Below are 20,369 nucleotides of genomic sequence, written 5' to 3'. Positions count from 1 at the left end.
ACCAAGACATTTTGGACAATTCCATGCTCTCAACTTTGTGGGAACAGTTTGGAGCTGGCCCCTTCCTCTTCCAACATGACTGTGCACCGGGTGCACAAAGCAAGGTCCATAAAGACCTGGATGCAGAGTCTGGTGTGGATGAACTTGGCTGGCCTGCACAGAGTCCTGACCTCAACCAGATAGAACACCTTTGGGATGAATTAGAGCGGAGACTGAGAGCCAGGCCTTCTCATCAGTATGTGACCTCACAAATGCACTTCTGGAAGAATGGTCTAAAAAATCCCCATAAACACACTCCTAAACCTGTGGACTGCCTTCTCAGAAGAGTTGAAGCTGTTCTAGCTGCAAAGGGTGGACCAACGTCATATTGAACCCTATGGATTAGGAATGGGATGTCACTTAAGCTCATATGTGAGCCAAGGCAGGTGAGCGAATACTTTTGACAAGGTAGTGTATGTGGCTCCTCTTTTGTGCAACCAAATCAAGGATTAATTCATCCAGGATAACAAAAAAAATCCCAGTTTAATCCTTGATCCTACTTTTGTGCAGTGAGCCACTGGGCTGGTGCAAAAGCTGGGTTCTTAAAAAAAAGAAACAATTAAGAACCAGTTAGTTTTTTCAAAGAAGGCAAACTCAGAGCTGCATCATGAAGTTACATTAAACATCATTTGATCCTAATTTTTGTTGTATTAGGAGTTTCTGCAGAAGATCAGTGCAGGGAGATGGTTTATCTCCACAAATTCCAGGATTTTTCTAGTTTACTTGCAAAATTGTCTGTCAACAATGTCACCCATCTGTTCAATAAACTCTGCTCTAAACAACAGTTTCTGTTTGTGAATGTGAACATGGTACCCACAACATTTTCATTGGTTACTGTGCTACATGAGTCTGCATCCAGATCTGGACAAAAGCGGCTCTTTTTTCTGGCCTGGCAGAGTTGGTGCCTGGTTTCCAGTGTTAGAGCCAGAGCTTGTGGTGGTGAAAACTCAAAGAGCTGGTGCTGAACAAACTCTGACTGGAACCTACAGTATTTGTTGGAAACCCCCAATAAGAGGACATTACTAAATATGAGTATTTCATTTAAGTGAGTTTAAGTCAAGTAGATATATTACCTACATTTGAAAATCTCGGTTTGTAGGGAAAAAAAAGTTTAATTAAGACCAAACTCTGAGCTAACAGGTTGTCCAAGCTAAGCCCAAGACCACTGCATAGCTTGACCATAGCAGTTTAGGCAAGCTCCACATTTTTAAACCTTTACATTGCTGTCAATATCACATTATAGTAATTTGTATAGAACTGAGTTTTTGCAAACATAAAAAGCAGCACAAGCAATTAGCTGTAGCACCTCTGGTGCAGCCTGGTTTCAATTCCAGCAGAAAACTAATAGTTTTGCTGAAATTAGCTGTAATGCAAAACTGGCAAAAGAGCAAAGGTTTACAGAATAGCATTTGTGTGACCCGCTATGATGTTTATGAGACTGGAGTTGTTTTAGGACAGCAGTAATCCATGTTGGTCTTGGACCCACTTGGACTAACCGTTATCTTAATAATGTGGTTAGATTTAAACTCTGCTCATCCAAACTGAAGTGGTTCAAACAGGCATCTACAACAAGCAATATATGATTTATTTATAACCTTTCAACAAAACCCTACACAAAAATCTCAACTATATATTGATGACCACATTTAGCCTTATTGAGGAAATAAATACCTCATGTGTCGGGCTTGATTTGTGCGGACTTAGATGGGTGTCAGACTTGGGGGTGAGGTGTGTAGTCTCTGACTTGGTGGAGGAAGACTTGCTGACACTGATGGTGGGCAGCTCTCGGTGTTTGGTGACAGGCGAGCGCTCCGTCCTGGAGAGTCCTGCAGCGTGGGGGGTGGAGCCCAAGCGCAGTGCAGCGGCCACATCTAGCAGGGGAGAAGAGGATAATTCATGTTCACGGTTACATCTGAGCCCTGTCCCTGGTTAACCTGGCTGTCCATGACCTGTGAAGTGATTGCTGGTTCACATGCATTAGACTCAAGGTTGAATATGGCTGATTAAACAGTAGAGGGAGAGAGGGAAAACAATCCCCTCGCCATCTGTTTGAAGTCAGAGGTCACACTAACTTGTCAACTTGTGTCACACCAACAGCGTTAAGGGGCTTAGCTGGTTTTATACTCCACAGGCATGGAGTGAAGTCTGCACTTCATTCTGTGACTCTCATCGTGTGGGATGAAGTCTACAGACTTCAATGTTGGACTCTTACGATGACAGTGGAGGTGAGATGATGGGTCGGAACATGCCGTGCTTATGTCACAGTGACCAACACATAGTATGATTAACAGAGAGAGAGCAAACCAATCGGATCATTACCCTCAGGGCAGGAGAGAGTGTCACCTCCCTCGAGACTCCAGAAGGCTATCTCACCCAGAGACACCAAATCCAAAGTACCATCAGTGCAGTCTACAACACATGAAGAGCGCAGGAGGAAAGTAGGATAAAGGGAGATGAAAGGTTTGGAGTAGATTTACATTGTCGTTACGTTTTTAAGACAATCGTAGCTGGGATTCATTGAAAACGAGTGTTCTATAAATATTGCTTATTATACACACATAAAAAGAGATTAGGATGATCTGAACCGTTCGACGGCGTATTAGGGCCACGCTATGAAGAAAAGAAATTTACATTATGAACGAGAATAAAGTCATACGACAATAAAGTTGTAGTATTATGATAATAAAGTTGTAATATTATGAGAATAAAGTCAAAATAATATGAGAATAAAGTCAAAATAATATGAGAATAAAGTCATAGTATTATGAGAATAAACTCATAACATTACAAGAATAAAGTTGAAATATTATCAGAACTCCGGCACGTAAAAGCAGTCTTACAACTGCAGTAAAATGATGATGTTGACGTCGGCAGTACAATAGCAGGGAGCCCAATGCACTGTACCTATGGATTATTTTGATAAACTGAAACCGTATGGCATCACAATGAATGACTGCATTGACGGATTTAGTCATCACATAATGTGGATGGAGGCATATTTCACAAACAGTGATCCAAAAGTGATCACAGACTATCTCATAAACACAGGGAACGCATTGGAGGCAGTCCATAGCAGGTGCAAGCTGACCCAGGATGTATTACGAGTTTATTCTCGTAATACTATGACTTTATTCTCATAATATTATAACTTTATTCAAGAATTATTACAACTTTATTCTCATGATATTATGACTTTATTCTCATAATACTACAATTTTATTCTCGTAATATTTCAACTTTATTCTCATATGACTTTATTCTCGTAATATTATGACTTTACTCTCATAATACTATGACTTTATTCTCATAATACTACAATTTTATTCTCGTAATATTTCAACTTTATTCTCGTACGACTTTATTCTCGCAATATTATGACTTTATTCTCGTAATTTTATGACTTTTTTCTTGTAATGTAATTTTAATAATACTGTCTTCTAGAACCTTTTTGATAGTCAAAAGATAAAAAAATGCATATGTAACGTGTTCATAAATGTGCTTGCAAGCAGAGTTTTTTGATGTCTTAAATCACGTCCTGTTAGGAAAAGGTGTGAAGATCTTTTTTTTTTTTGTAATGCCACGATCCTCTCCTCATGGCTTTGTCCCTTTTTCTATCTAAAAATGTATTCTGAAAAGGATAAGAAGGCCGCGCTTTATAGCAGCAGCTACAGTACGTGCACTCGGCCCATTTTTCGGACGACTGTATGGACATATTATCGTTGTATCTTGGTGCAATGATAATAAAGCTTATTCTGATTCTGATAAAAACTGACATAACAATATTCATCATTGACTCAAAAACAATAAAAAATAAATCTGTATGCCTCATTTATGATCGTCTTGTAAATGAGTCCCCGAGGCTCATTGGGATTAACCTGTTTAAATAAAGGTTGAAAGTCTTGTTACTGAGGTATAAGTACACCAACCAGTCCAGTACATGCCACAATGTTGGCATCAAGGTTTGATAACAGTTCAGTAAACCAAACAAAAGATACAAAATACCAACACTAGCAATTTTGTTAACCCTATTTTAAACAAAAAACTATTCTCCCAGAAGCAGAAACTGAAAAACAAACCACAAGTGTTAAGTGTGGAGATTTTAAGGTAGACATCTTGTAAAGAAAAGCAGGACCCAATAAAAAACTTAACTAGACAAATTGCATTTGGCTCAATGAGACTAACCTGTTTAAATAAAGGTTGAATGAATGAATTTGGTGCAAAAATGCAGCATGGATACTTCTTGCTGATTTTGCTGAAAACTGCTGAACAAGCTAAAGCTTACATGAAAAATAAAAGCTGAAAAATAGAAAGAAGAAACTGAAAGGAGCACAAAAAAAGCTAAAATTGGCAAAACGTAGCTGAAAGTAGATGAAAAATAATGAAATTAGCATTAAAAAAGTGAAAAGAAAACAAAAAGCTGAAATTACAAAAAAAAAAGCACAAGCAGCAAGAATGAGCTGAAAGTACTGACAGCGGAAAAAGTGCAAAAATAGAAGAAATTAGTCGAAAGAGGCTGAAAAGGAGCAGGAAAAATCTAAACGAATCTGAAGGAAGCTGAAAATAAACAAGCTGAAAAAAGTAGAGCCAGAACGGAAGGAAAAACGAGCAGTAAAAGTTTAAACAGAACAAGGACGGACGTGAAGAGAGCTCCATTTATTTTCAACGAGGAAAACATGGCTGAAACAGCTAAATATTTCAAAAATAAAGATTTCAGTTACAAAAAGTCACAGCAGGAAGGTCCTGAATGAGCCGAACGTTTTCATTTATGAATTGTTGAAAAGACAAAAATTGTGAAATGAGGCTAAAAAAATGTACAGAAGAAAAACAGATCTCAATTAAAAAAAAAAAACAATAAAAAAATTACAATAAAATAACTTTAAAAAACGTCTGCCCTCTTCTAGATGAGTGGTGATCACCGCCTACTAAAACAATATTTATCTGACTGCACACATGAACTCTGATGTCAGTAATGGGACAGTTTGGGAGACATGCACAAACCATTACATCCCTACTCCTTCCCATTCAATGCACAATGTCTAAAACATGACAGTACAAGAGAAAATGTTATTGTTGATGATACTACGTTCTATTTATTCATGAAACCTCATGAGTCCAATTAACTGCTAAGCTCGTCTTGGAGAAACTAAAACATGGATGACTTAATTTTCTGTTTTTAAACTAAGACAATACAGAGGTTTATTATTTATTTGACTTTTTAAAGGCTTTTACTTCCTACAAGTGTCAGTACTTCAAATCCTGCATTCACAAAGGGTGTTATATTAAAAAAAAAAACTACGCTAATATGCTGTTATCATAAATTTTTTATTTATTTATTTTTATTGGGGGGGGGGGGGTCAAGCTCACCTTGCTCTGTAGTCAGCCCCACCCCGTTGGCCAGAACAGACAGGCTGGGATTGCTGAGGAGGCTCGAGCTGGCCAGGTCCACTTTGGAGGCCTGCAGGCGAAACTTCTCCAGCTCTTGGGACAGCAAGCTAAACTGTTCACTCTGGCTGCGGCTTTTCTCCTCCAGGTCTCGTACCTTTGACTACATGCAACGAGGAGAACATGCAGTTGGGAAAAACCAAAGTAAAGACTGACTGGAAATAACCAGCCTTTAACACATCTGGATCAAACCAATCCTCTTGTAACGACAGGCAGAGTTCAGTGGGGAACGTGTAGAGACGTTCTGTACCTTATGTCTCCTTTGTGACTTTTATAAATACACAGTACAGTAAGATTAGTTTTGCATTAGCTAATTAAATACAGTGTGAATTGTGAAATGCTTCAGAAAGTAGTCAGACCACATTTACCTTTTTGCAATGTTTTGTTGCAGCACTTAATAAAATAATTTTATTTTGTTATTTTTGTCAATAATCTATAGTCAGTACTCCATTACGACAAAGTAAATACAGAATTTCATACATTTTTTTATTTACCAAAAGGAACATCTGAAATTTGCATTAGTATTCAGACTTTTTGATACAACACCTAACATTTAGTTCAACAGACTCCTGTATTAATAGACTACTTCAGAGATGTTTTTTACATTTGGAAAGGCAAACATCTCTCTGTAAAAAGCCTCCAAGCAAATGTTCAGAGCTAAATTCATCCGTGATGCCAAGGGAGTTGCAATCTGTGTTTCAGAGCGGAGGCGTTTAACAAAAGGCTCTCGAAACCTACCTAAAGGACTCAGACTGTGAGGAAAAAGATTTCCTGGTCTGATGATACCAAGATGAACTTTAGACAGTCTGGAGGTGGCTGCGTGACGCTGTAGAGTTTAACAACAGGAACTACAAGATTGGCCAGAGTTCCAAATATAATGACTAAAACGCACAAAAACGACAACACTAGAGAGACTTGGGGCAACTCCATGTCAGAGCCCTAACTTCCTGGAAAGACCTGAAGAAGGCCGTCTACAGATGGTCTCTATCCAAAGGGACTCGTCTTAAAATGATTTCCAAAAAGGAATGGTTAACAATCCAGGTGTGCAAATCTTGTTCCTGCAAACTAAAAAAAAAATAAAAATAAAAACTCAGGAGGTTAAATTGCTGCAATAAGTGTTTCAAGTCATCCTTATGTAACAGGTCCGATTACTGGTATAAATGTGATATTTCAGGTGTGCTTTCACTTTGTCATTACAAAACACTGAGTGTAGGTTGAAGAGGAACAGAGAAATAAACACGTTACACCCCATCGCTGAGGGACTTGAATAGTGAATGTTTATAGTTTTAGAGATGAGTGTTTTTCTGGACTGGAACTGAACAGGTTAAAACAACAAGTAAACCTTCATGTTGTTCATAAAAGATTTTGTTTTTCTTGTCTGAGGCTGTGCAGAGTGACAGATCCTGGCAAGTGGAGGAAGTAACATTGTTCACCACCAGGTACAAAGGTGGAGCCAGGGGGTGGCCAATGGGGGCCTTGGCCACTATAGATGTCTTTGGCCACCCCAGTCATTTGAGGAAACTATACTTTTAAGCACTATAAAAACTAGAAAGCATAGTTCCCTCAAATGATCGAGGTGTTCAGTTTACATATGTGCATGTTGGTGACCATATTGGATTTTGACATAACGACCCTGACCTTTCTCATACCTAGACGTAGCCGCACACCAAAATGGAAGTTGGTTCCTCGTTTATTTTTCAGGTTACCATGCTCACAACATGCATGGACGGACGGACAGAGGGTATTTCCAATTCCCCTCTTTGCTCCATGACGGAGGGACAACAACTGCAGCATCGAACTGCAACACAACAAAACTGCAAAAAGTGAACAGGGCGTGAAAACTTTCTGAAGCCACTGTAGATGTTTTAAGGTGGAATTTCCCTTAACTCAGTCATGTGAGGCATTAAACACCGTAAGAGTTTGCAAACATAGCTGTTTTCATAAATGTCAGTGTCTTGCAGAAACCATTTAGATTAAAAACTTTCAAAAGTTGATCTCTGAAATTAATCAATCAATACATTTAACAATAGTTTTAGCAGATAAACAAAAAGTGAGGTTTCTGAGGGACAGACAAGTTCATGTCGATCACAAGCATATGTTATGTGTCGTAAACGCATAACTCAAGGATCAGCAAACAAAAGAAAGAAATGACATAAAAACAAAAAGAGTGGGAGAATTTTCTGCTCTGATGGAAAAGAGGAGCTGAAGTATTTGTCAGGAATCTTCTGAAATGTGTTGCTTCTGCTTCCACTCACCCTGACAGAGCCGCTAAATAACACATTTATTTGCCAGAGCACTGCACACGTGGGTGCACAGCTCTGCTCGAGTTTCTATACGTGGCTGATCTCACTTCCTGTGGTGGGAGTTTTCTAGCAGGCAGGTTTGACTGAAGCCGCTGCAAGAAACTGAACGTTTCCTGTCATCTCTCAGCTATAAGGAGCACCAGTAGTTATCTAAAAACACTGACGGAATGATCGTTTAAATGCAAACACTGACAAACAGCTAACTGACTTTGCTGTGCACTCAAATCAAAATGAGCAGAAATGTAAATGTTCTCAGAGAGATGGAAGAGATAACTGTGTCACAGATCTCTTTATGGCCTCAGGTTAATGGCCTGCTTTAAAAATACTTTGGTAACCGGACACTTTTTACACTATACAACAGGGCTTGTAACTCCTACAAGTAAATACATCCACGAGTACAAAACAAATGTGTGAAGGGATGAAATCAAAGCAGCTCAGTGATATGAGGGGGGTTTGGTGTCTGGGTGGGAAATGATTTGTTAAAGGAGGTCATAAAGTACCTGCATGCAGTCCAGTGTACTCTGGTTAGCAGAAGGCAGCACAAAAACAAACACATGCTTGTGAAAAAATACATTTTAGGAAAAGCAAATCATGTACAGCAGTCCCTCGTTTATTGCGGGGGATCCATAAATGGTAAATGGTAAATGGACTGTACTTATACAGCGCCTTTCTTCTTATTTCAAGATACTCAAAGCTCTTTACGCCACAATCTGTGCCTCATTTACCCATTCATACATCACTCTACTAGATCTCTACAAAGATAATTGAACAAATCATTCTAAAGAGACTAATCAGTGATTTATCACATTCATACACCGATGGGACACATCGGAGGCTATGAGGAGTTCAGTGCCTTGCCCAGGGACACTTCAGCATGTGACCGCTGGTGATTCGAACCCCCAACTCTCGCATTGGAGGACGACTGCTCTAACCACTCAGCCACAGCCGCCCATACCCTGAAGCCTCGCGATAAATGAAAAACCGTGAAGTAGGAATAGTAGTACAAGTAGTAAGTAGTAATTTATTTTGTTAATTTATATATAAAGGCGTTTTAAACCCTTCCCACACTCTTGCAATATTCTAAACAATGTTTCTAAACTCTAAACGCTCTAAAAGACACAGAATGTCATGATTTCAGCTTCCTCACAGCCACCTGCAAGAACTCTTGGCCACGCCCATTTCTCCGTTCTGCACGGAGATCAGCTGATTAGCTGAAGGAAGTTTCTCCTGCAGTATAGGCTGTACCCAGGTGCAGGAGGTGCTAAATAATTTAAAACAATTTATTTTTAATAAAAATAGCCATGCCAATTGTGCGGCTCATCCATCAATCGGCCAATTGTGCGTCACGTGCAATCTTGTTTTGCAAAACCGTGATAGAGCGAGTCCGCGAAAAACGAACCGCGAAGTAGCGAGGGATTACTGTATTAGAAAAACAGCTGATTGAGTCCAGATCAGAAAGCAGAATCAGTAGAATGTCTCTGAGCCCTCAGCAGCCAGCATCTGTGATGCAAATAAGCACGCACACCCTGAATAATGATTTTAAAGTTCTGTCTGAAAAATGCTGGCAGCAGAGCCCAGGCTCTCCACGGGCAAAGAGACTTTCTCCTGTGATGCTTCAAGTTTAACACAGAGAGACAGAAAGTGAGAGAAATGAAGAGGAAGGAAACGGGCCGTTTTTCATTTTTAAAAAAGGAGCAGCTATACTCTACCAGCTCCCTCTGCAACACAAGCTGAGTCAGGTCCTAAAATAAAACACACACGCCTTAACAAAGCACACCATGAGATACGAGGAGCACTGATGACAGAAGGTCATCAGCTCAGAGGAATGATCTATTGGCAGATTTTCTGAAAATACCAAAGTGTTTTTGATATATATTTTAAGAACTCAAAATTAGCAGCCAATCAGGCACACAATGTGTCCAAATGTCAACTGGAGTCATTTTCAGACAAAGTGTCGCAGAGCAACAGAGAAGCCATCTGCTTGCTTTTCCCGGCTTGCTAGTATTTTAAAAAAAAACAAGCAGCTTCCCCACTGATAGTACAAAATAAAAACATAAAAACAGTTTAATGTTCACACTGCTTGGTGCTGAGGAGACCCAGATACCACCAATGATGGATCAGATTTCAGCTCATTTTAGTTGAGCTGATAAACATCAAGAAAGTCTCTTCTCTCTAACAGAATCTGCTCCTGTTTTGTGTGATTTTAACAAACAATATTTTTTTAATCCAAATGTTTTGGAAGGACCAGGGATTTTCAAAAAGGGTTACATTTGAAAAACAATGTAATTCTTTGTGTTTTTATGTCCTGGTAATGCTACACAAACTCACCTCCAGCATCTGAACCACCCCTTCATGCTCCCTCTTGGCAAATAACTGGGCCTAATAAAAATAAAGGATATGAAAAAGTCATTAAAATGTAAAATTAACTTCCAGCAGGGCAAGCTTTGCTGACATAGCTTCACTGGTGCCTCCTGCTGGACAACGGCCCTCATTAATTGCCTTCATTATAGGGAACTTTGCAGACCAGTTACCGGTTTAGCAAGAAAATAACCAGTCAAAATGTCAAAAGTTTTATTTGAAATGTTTTTACCCGCTGCAAACGTTTGATTTCATCCTGTTTGAACTTAAGGATAGCCAGTGCCTGCTCATGTTCCAATTCCAGCTGCTGCCTTCGCTCGGCGACCTCTCGCATGTGCTGTTCAAACAAAAATACAATAAAAAGTCAGAAAAAATGGGAGTCATGGGAAACGAGAGAAATATTGGACTGGTGCAGTACCTTTAGGACCTGCTCTAGGTTCTCCAGTTTGGCACGGAGTCTCTGGTTCTCCTCGAGAACTGAATTGTGTTGAGCGGTCACTTCAGAGAGATCTTCCCTCAGCTCCTCATTCTCAGCCCGAGTCTGAGAGACAACAAGCAGGTTCACTGACCGGATCAACACTAAGCTAGCTATTAAAATATGACCACATCGATGAGGAACAAAATGTCAAATGTGACCTGGTCGAGCAGCTGTGCCTTCCTCCTGAGGAGTTCTGCCTCCTCCTTTAGCTGCTCATTTTTGCCTCGCTCATCCTCAAGCTGGCTCTCCTGTCAAACACAATAAACTCGGTCTACACACTCACATCTCTTCAGCTGTTAACATATAAAAGAAGAAGCAAATATGGAAAAGAAAGGAGTATCAGAGTGCTTACTAAAACCAGACATCGCTTCTGTCGCTTCTTTACTTCATGCTCTAGATCTTCACATTCTTTCCTCTTCTTGCTCAGCTCACGTTCCTGGACCAACAAGGTGACAAAGAGACTAAATCAAGCCCAATTCAAAATGGCTCCTAAAAGGTGCATACAAGCCATTTACAACAAACTGCAACGTAACGGCAGATTATTTTTATTCACACTTTGTAAAACAGAATCCACTGACTTTTGTTTCCTGTTTGAGCTCCGATATTCCAGCGCTGAGGTATTACAAAGCTTAGCATCCTCTAATTATTCTAAATGCAGCTTACATGCAGGAGAAGCATGGGAGAAAGCAGCTTATTTCAGCACAGCCACGGGACGTGACCAAAACACTCCCACAGTGGCAGAGTGGAGGGAAGCTGCAGAGCAGACGGGCTAATTGCTGACCACCTGCAGCTGACCGGAGGAGATGCTGTCCTCTCAGCGATGACACAGCAAGACAATAAAGATAATTAAACTGCAATCTGCGCTTCGATTTGGGAGATTGTGCATCAGTCACAGCTTTGAAGGTCAATCACAGGAATCAACTGAAGATGTTCTGATGTACAGGCTGTGAAGTTAAACTATTTTGTCTCTATACAGGTAATGTTTCATTTGGCAATAAAGTTTATTGGTAAATGGACGTTTTTCCTATTGGATAAACCTATATTCTGCTAATTAAATTCACATCCTGACAGCGTAAAGTCTGCTTTAATACATCCAGATGAGCCTCTTTAAAGTTTTTATTTTTATATTTTTTATTAAATATTTATTCAACCTTTTGAGCATCGGAGACTCATTTACAAGAGAGACCTGAAAAACCAGGTTGTTTCCTCTGGTATCGGATGCTGTGCAGCTGGAAGGAATTTTATTGAAACCTTTTTACTTTGGGGCATTTGTTATGATGTGTAACCATGGCAACATGGTGTTTTTATACAACCTGGAGCAGCTGACTAACATCTCAATGGCTCATATACCTCAACTACAGCACCAAATCCCAAATGAGTTGAAAAGGAGGCTCCGTGTATGAAATCCCGTCTCATTAAATTGATCAAGATACACTTCTTTAACCAGAACAAAATGTTGTTTTATCTGAATAATCTAAAGAAAAGGTTTTAAACTCGTCTTATTAGTAGGTTTTTTGGAACCATTATGCATTTTGTGACCAAGCCTTTAAATAGAAAGATGTAGGATGGTTCTGTTGTGAAAAGGAGCTTTTCAAAGCCAAGTCTTAAGCTGTAATTGTCAGGATCTGTGTCTTTTGATTACTTTCTGCTGGCTCTGTGGTGTCTTAGGAGGTTTATGCTCTTAGGGTTAAATGTTTAGGGTTTATTCCTCCTCTAGTTGTTGTGCTTTACTTTCTGTGTTTTGGGATTAATTTGCTGAAGCTCTGTTGCTTGTTTTGTTCATCCTGATCAAACTGTGTTTCCTCAGTGCCATCTTTCTCTGTCTGTCCTGCTCCTGCCCTGCCCACTCTCAGATGCTCCCGTTGGTCATCAGTCCAGGTGTTTGTAATTATATTAATCAGTCTTGGTCTGCATATTACTCGTGTGTGTTCATCTAGCAGTGGAGCATTAAACATTTTAGATGACGTGTCCAGGTCCCTCCAGGTCTGTTTCTGATGGAGCACCGTCAGCTAGGCCTGTCACGATAACAAATTTTGCTGGGCGATTAATTGTCTCAGAAATTATTGCGATAAACAATAATATTGTTAGAAATTTGACAATAATTTGTCATTGTTAAATTTACGAAGAAATGTTGGTTAATTTTTGTATGCAGTACCTTTTTTTCGACCACAAGATGACAGTATAAGACTGTTTGAACTGAAGGATGGATAGTGTGGGAGCGAGCAGTGTGTCTCTTTAAGAAAAATGGGAGGGAGGCCCCTTGACGTTACATGGGCTGTCTCTCCTTTCTGTTTTTCGGTTCTCAAAATGGCGGGCGCTCGGTGTGGTTTGAGCTCTTTAGCATAGCATTTTTCACACAAACCGTTTAATTAAAAAAATCAGTAAATAAGTTCTCAGCTTCATTTTGCAGAGAAAAACAACTTTTTATACGAACACAAGGGTTTCAACCGTGCATTTTGTTTCTTTGACAAGATGGAGGTTTTTTTTTCCCCCGAGATCGTCCTGTTAGCTTAGCCCATAGCTTAGCTTCTCAGCTTAGCTGTTTTAACGATCAAAAAACACAGTTTTAGACAGTTAAAACAGATTTAAAAGAGAAAGTGAGGGGTCAGTGAAGAGCACCGGAGTTGAGCCGTATCGTCAGTAAAAAGAGAGAGACACGAAGAAACGATAAAGCCGATAAATGAAAATGAGGTCGATAATTTTCATTTATCATGCTTTATTATGATTTATTGTTTATTGCGACAGGCCTATCGTCAGCGTTTGTTTCTAATTATTTAGTTTTTAGTTTAATGGAACTTTTTGTGGGCAGCACGGTGGCACAACTGGTAGAGCTGCTGCCTCTCAGCGAGCAGGTCCTTGGTTCAAATCCCGGTCCAGGGGCCTTTATGGGTGGAGTTTGCATGTTCTCTCCGTGCATGCGTGGGTTTTCTCCAGGTACTCCGGTTTCCTCCCACAGGCCAAAAACATGCATGTTAGACTGATTGGTAACTCTAAATTGTCCCTAGGTGTGTTAGAGAGTGAATGGTTGTTTGTCTCGTTTGTCTCTATGTGTCCCTGTGATGGACTTGCGACCCGTCCAGGGTGTCCCCCGCCCCTCGCACAGTGATTGCTGGACATGGGCACTGGCGACCCCCGTGACTCAAAATGGAAGAAGCGGGTAAAAGATGATGGATGGAACTTCTTGTGTCACGTCTGCATTCCTGGGTCCTAAACCTCCTGCCGCTGCAGCAGAAATGTTCTAACTCGCATTTTATTAGATGACTTTAAGACAATTAGTCAGGCCTTCATGACAACAGTTGGATGACTGTGACATCGTTTTATGCTGGTTCTTCACTTGGATACCTGCAGGTTGTCCAAAATGTAGTCGTCAGCCTTCTGAGAGGAAATAAATGATGTGATCACCCCTGTATTTACCTCTTTATCCTCACTTCCTGTCAATTTCTGGATCCAGTTTAACATTTTATCACTTCCTTTTCCCAGACAAAGACAAGAGAATAGAGAAGCAGAAACTGGTGCCAAATGTTACACCACACCCTGGTGTGGTGATATTCAAGTCTGTGGTTTTCAACAGCATGTACGTTGTAAACCACGTGCCTAACCTCACCCTAGTGAAGCCAAACATGGAATCCCACTAGAATTCTGCATTATTATTATTACATGAATATTTTCTATTTTCCTGTAAGATCCTGGCAGATTAAACCAGGAGACTACATGGTCTACATGGCCTCCAAAACTTGCAAAAAGGAGCATTTAAACATAATGTAAAAACAAAGTTCTGCATATTTCAGTGTTTTATTTTCAATAAAGGAGCTCTATAACTTTAAGGAAAATCAGGTGACATGTCTCAGAGCATTGTGAACATGTTTTATTGTGTCGAACAATTTGAATTTCATGTAAACTTACACATTTATACCTGCAGATTTTATAAAGTGTTTCAGTTCCATGCATCACTAAAATCAGAGTTTATGTTGCAGAAATACTGAAGTGTCTGAACTGATTCTGTTTGCTGAGCAGCCTGTCAGTCTCACTGCGTTAAAGCATGATGATTTATGTTGTATACCAATAATAGTTCTTCAGTGTTACACATGATGTGAAACATAAAATTAAATATAAAACAGTCACGAACAATGGGTGCTTCAGTTTTTTCTAGGATAAACAGCTCGTCGGATCTGATCTGGGACATTCATTGGGATGAAGCGAAACAACTTCAGTGTTGAGGCTCAGGAGGAGAGGACACATCTTTACACTTTTGTTTAAATCTAGTAGAATTCCTGAAGTTATCGAGTTATCGGACCTGAAGCCGTCAGAGTGTCTTTGTAAGGATCAGAAAACAGTTCTGCACTGACACTCTCCACCTAAACCGGCTGATAGAGTCATTCAGTCAAGAAGAACAGAGCACAGCTAATACAGGTGTGTTAAGATTCAATCGTAGGTGTCGCAACTATTAAATGTGAAGGGAATGTTTACTCAAATTTAGAAAATATTAATTTTGTTGCGTGCTAGCTTAGGGCTACGTTTGTGCCAGCAGTTGTTGAACGGGGTGGTGGGGCAGGATGCATGAGAGAAGCGGAGCGCTACATCTGTAGCGTTTTAGCTGGCGCATCTGTATTGTGCACCACTAGCTTAGTGCTGTGTCACAAGGGTGTGCTCTATTCAAACAAGGAGAGCTGTTGGTCAGACTGATTCTTCTTGTTGTGCCATGTTCTCTAAAATAGTTATAGAATCAAGTGTTTACAAATGTAGGTAAACATAGATGTTTAACGACCTGTTAAAGTACACCAGAATGCAGAAAATGGCATCTACTTTATTCATATTTTCTGAGGGAGGACCCCCAGACCCCCCATCAATGTGTCTCTTCCACATTACAAATGCTTCTGACGCCAATGGATTCAAGCTAGCCTTTAAATATGTTACTTTTATTACATTCATGACAAAATTCAACAATATATTTTGGGAGTCGTTACGCATTTGTATGAATTATTAAAAAATTAAAACATCCTGTAGAAAAAACTTGCTGCTGTAGAAAACCTTTGGCGTATATACCCTCTGGACTCAAACTCCAGTTGGTTTTCAATTATCTTCTCCCCTCATTATTTCATGCAGTCTAATGTAAACAAAAGAACAGAATTGCAAATCGGAGACATTATTACCTGAATTTCCAAATATATTATTATGAAGCTCGCATGTAAAACTAAGAATAAACTTGCAAATAACAGTGTACCGTGTTAAAATCAGCATGCAAGTATGGGCTCACGTGAAGAGTCAACACTGACATTTAAGTCAAAACGATGACTATGTTAACTTTACTAAGTTAACCCACTGAATTGTCAGCCCACTGCTGTTGAGATATTTCAGATTAAAAAATGTTTGTTTGCTTCCTAAACAAATATTCTGTAGAGGCTTGTGGTTTTCTCTTATCGAACCTAAAAAAAATGCACGTTTATCTCCAGACACTGCATTTCCAGGTGTGGATGCATCTCATGTGCGTTGAGGGAAATGTAATTAATGTGATATAGGTTAAGCTTTGACAAAATCTGTGTACTCTGCACCATGCTGCCGTTTCTTTGATGTGCAACTGCTGCTCTTGTTTATTTTAAGTTCCAAAACGGGTCAAGTGAAATAAATGAACCCTGTTTGCAGAATGAGTGGAGGTGGTGAACATTTCTACTGTTTCAAAGGAACAAGATCATCCCGGCCTTGCGTAACAAATCTGCTGGACCTTTTCCATCAGTGGCATTCAGATCAGTTTCCCTTCACATTTAAGAATCAGCTTCATGTGAAAAGCACATAGAATGCAAAGCTAGAGCCCAACAATCTAGTTTAATATTTGCTTTATTTGCTGCAAAGAACATTTAAATGACTGTTTGGAGGAATGCACTGATTTAACAGCCACTCAGCTTCCTTTGGATTATTAATGTTCTTATAAGAACAAGCCATCGCTCAAATGCTGACAAACTAATTCAGTATTTCCTCATGTCAGTTCTTGTCCGTGAGTAAAACTAAGAACAAAATCAGCTGGGCTGTGAGGAAACTGGTGAGGAAGTGGCGCACAGGCGACTAGTCTGGTGTGGATCTGGATCAGTTTCTCTAAATCTGACAAACTTGGTGTTGAAGGAAGGGCACCTTCCACACAACATCCTGTAGGAGCCATTTTGTTTTTGTTTAAAAGTCTTTTATTGGAATTAAAGCTGTTAGAAATGTTCAGCCATTTTGAAGTGGGGTTCGGTGAAAAGATGTTGCCCAAGTAATGTCCTAATTGTTATTGTAGCTTTTTGAAAGACTTCAGTTTGCAGAAATTGTTTATTTCTAACCTGACAGATGAGCTAATGACTAGGCTGAACTCAGACAAGTCCAGAGTGGACTATTTACGTCTTTAAACAATTCTAGTCTCCGGATTCATACAAACACTGTTTTAGACACTTTTTACATTACTCCATAGTTCAACACACAACTTTTATATATAATTCTGACGTTTTTTACTAACACAAAAAGCAGCAGCAGCTAGCTGTAGCACTTCTGGGCCAGTCTGGGTTTACTTCTGGCAGGTATATATTGATCTGTCCAAATAACCATATCATGTAAAACTGACAGTGATGTAAAGGTTTACACGGCGGATGTCACTACAAAAATGGAAAGCTCTGGAGGTCGGACCCATATTGACAAACTAATGAGTAGTCTGAGGAGACCCACTTCAAAAGCAACTCGCTGCCACCGTCAAACAACTTGAATCTTACAGTTTCACAGTGGTGTGTAAAATAAAAACTTTTTTAAACATTTACACGGCCACCAGTTTTGTGTTGCGGTGTTAAAGCTCTCTGCTGCTGCAGTTGTGAGTGCTCACAAAAAAAGTAGAATTTCCTATGAATAAAAGTGTACAGTAGTCCCTCGCTACCTCGCGGACTCGCTCTATTGCAGTTTTTCAAAATAAGACTGGACATGACACAACTGATGGATGAGCCGCACGATCAGCATGGAATCTTATTTAAAATAAATTGTTTTAAATTATTTAGCACCTGCTGCACATTCGTGCAGCCTAGAGGTGCATGATAAACTTCCTGCTGCAGCTGATCAGCTGTTCTCCGTGCGGAGCAGAGAAGTGGGCGTGGCCAAGAGCGCTTGCAGGTGGCAAAGAGCAGAGGAGGCAGGGAGCTGAAATCATGACATTCTGAGCATTGAGAGTTTAGAAACATTGATTAGAATATTGTAAGAGTGTGGGAAGGGTTTAAATAATAAAATCAACTACTGTACTACTTGTACTACTATTACTACTTCGCGGTTTGTCACTTATCACGGGGATTCAGGGTACGGATCCCGTGCGATAAACGAGGGACTACTGTAATTCAAACCGACAGCCATGCAAAGAGCTATTTTACAAGTGTTGGAATGACGCTTTGGAGATCGGATTTGTTTTAGGTTGTCTGCGATCCACTTTGGTCTTGGATTTGTGGGAAGAGCAAACTCATTAGTCTGATTAGAATTAAACTATTTCTTCAAACTGAGGCTTGCCCGAAAGATATCTTTAACAGGTGTGGTGGATTTTCTAAAATAACAGCAGAAAAAAAGAATTTCACAAAGAGAATTGTGTTTTGTGGTGAATTATTACGTGCTATAGCAGGTCACAAGTTCAACAGAGTACAGAGTCTGCAGACGTCAGGACAGAAGTAAAATGCAAAACGGTGGAAATATCTACATGGAGGCTCGTGCATATTTGGACCCACGAGCCAGTCAACTTCCAGGAAGCGCTCGTGATTCGAGCACGCACAACTTCCAGAGTCAATTAGCTGGAGAGGGGTTTCAAGACCCACAGTTGCCAAATGCCCAGTTTAGAAACCAGAATATACAGACTGATGATTCAGCAGTGAAAATGAAATGCCCTTACTGCACGTAGTCATAATACTCATCTCATCCACAAATATGAAACGTTGTTTTGCGTTCGTCCAAACGTTGCACCCACACAGGTAAGATATTATTTGTTCATATCTCCTCCACAGAATCCTTCTTTAAAATGGCTGAACTATTTTTAAAATATAATAACACTTCCTGTGCAAACATTGCCTGTAATCGACAGAATCATCTGAAAATGGGAGTATGTATACCAGCGGGTGCTCTCACCAGAAAGTGTAGGTGCTGCTCCTCTGTGGGTCCCTCCTGAAGGGAGGGGGTCGGGCTAAGGCCCGGTGGGAGTGTCACTCGCAGCCACGACTCCTCCTCTGGTGCAGGAGTCTTCTCACACCTGGATGAAGCTTCATCTAATCCCACACACAGGGTCTTTACTAAAACCTAAGAGGGGTAGAAAAAAAACATTAAGACCTTTTACATTTACTCAGCTAAACTTAAAAAGATCAAACGGCATGAAAACATCCTGCTCTAATCCCACACACAGATAGCTGTTCTGCTTTACACTGAACGCAACGGTAGAAAAGATTAGCACTGAACCTCCTTCCAAGTGGTCCAACTGCAAACGGAATATTCCAGAGGGAATCCCTCAAGCTGCCAGCACGGCAGGATCACAGCATCGTGGATGTTTTATTGGAAATACTAGTCCTAATCAAATATTTGTACACATTTGTTTTCCATAAAACAATTTCTGCAGCAGAAAAAGAAACCCTGATATATGTTAAGGGTTAGGAGTTGGGAATCAGGGACTAATTTTAGAACAAACTTGCTAATACTCAAGGTAAAACTGTGCTAGTGCAGCCAAGGCCATGACCCAATAACAGGATCAGAGCTTCTCTGACACGTGCAATCAGAGGGATCTACTCCCCACAAGCTTTTGTTCTTCTGTTGTCGTATAAGAGGAGGGTTATTCCTTCATGCAGTAGCCAATATTGTGATGCAATAAAATTCTCATTTCTGACCCTCTGCACTTTTACTTGCAATATTAAAAGAGCTACCAATTTTCAGGCATGATGTTGGTGAAGGTCTTTTTGGTGACCGTCTCATTGCTTAACTTCTCACGCAAGCTGCAGTAGTCTGGAAGTTCAGCCATCAGAACTGATGAGTCATTGTGGCTGATCAGTATCTGTGATCTGGCTGTGGAGAGGCTACCTCAAGACCAGATGGTGTTAAGAGGTGGTCTGAAGAGGCTACCAGGAGGCCCTGCTTGGCTCCTGGAGGAGAACACTGCACAGGACGGACAGCTTTTAACATGCACGCCGTTTATTTTCTTGTTCCCGAACTCTTCATTAGGGATTGCTAAGAGTTGTCAAGTCACAGATGCAGGACTGTCAGCTTACCGCTGCTTATTGGCAACATTCCCATTCTGTATTTGGTCAGACAAAGTTAAACCAGTCAATCCTCAGGGGATTTCTGATTAGCTCGTAGCACTTCATACTGTACACACGGAGTGGTATTTAGCTGCTACAATCCTGCAGTCATGCACAGACATCAGCGTTTCTCCAGCATTGGAGTCTATAGTTAGCTTCTTTTTTTTTTAAACAGTTTTATAACTCTAAAATAATTTATTTACAAAATGTGATGTTTCTATTTTGGGGGGCTTCTCACGGCACATTTCAAGAGCCTCTTAGTATTAAAAAAAAAAAAAACTCCAATGTTATTTAATGTGATTTTATTTTATTTATTATTTGGTGGTGGTGGGGGAGTGGGGGCTTGAGTGGGTTATGATATTTTTAAATCCATGTAATTCAATAAAGCATCAAATATAAAGAATAAATTTTGATTTTTGCATTGATTTTGTTAATCTTGTTTGTTTAGTTTGCCTGTGTAATTATCACTACCGGTAATTATAT

At 40.0% G+C, this 20,369-nt stretch overlaps 1 protein-coding gene across 1 annotated transcript in view; it reads right to left on the bottom strand.

Annotated features, from left to right (window-relative positions):
* The window catches only part of LOC119420328 (RIMS-binding protein 2), a 37,639-nt gene extending 27,022 nt beyond the window's left edge, over nt 1-10,617 (bottom strand). The window contains exons 1-5 of the mRNA XM_037687715.1: nt 10,561-10,617; nt 10,375-10,479; nt 10,113-10,163; nt 5,404-5,584; nt 1,711-1,910 (exon numbers count right to left, since the gene is read on the bottom strand). Of these exons, the coding sequence (XP_037543643.1) occupies nt 1,711-1,910; nt 5,404-5,584; nt 10,113-10,163; nt 10,375-10,476 (534 nt within the window). The 5' untranslated portion in view covers nt 10,477-10,479; nt 10,561-10,617. The remainder of the gene's footprint in view (nt 1-1,710; nt 1,911-5,403; nt 5,585-10,112; nt 10,164-10,374; nt 10,480-10,560) is intronic.
* Nucleotides 10,618-20,369: the final 9,752 nt, after the last annotated feature.

This window comes from Nematolebias whitei, chromosome 14 (assembly GCF_014905685.2).
Source record: "Nematolebias whitei isolate Nwh7 chromosome 14, NemWhi1, whole genome shotgun sequence".
Taxonomy (NCBI): domain Eukaryota; kingdom Metazoa; phylum Chordata; class Actinopteri; order Cyprinodontiformes; family Rivulidae; genus Nematolebias; species Nematolebias whitei.
The sequence above is the reverse complement of the archived record's forward strand: the minus strand, read 5'-3'. Positions and strand labels throughout refer to the sequence as shown.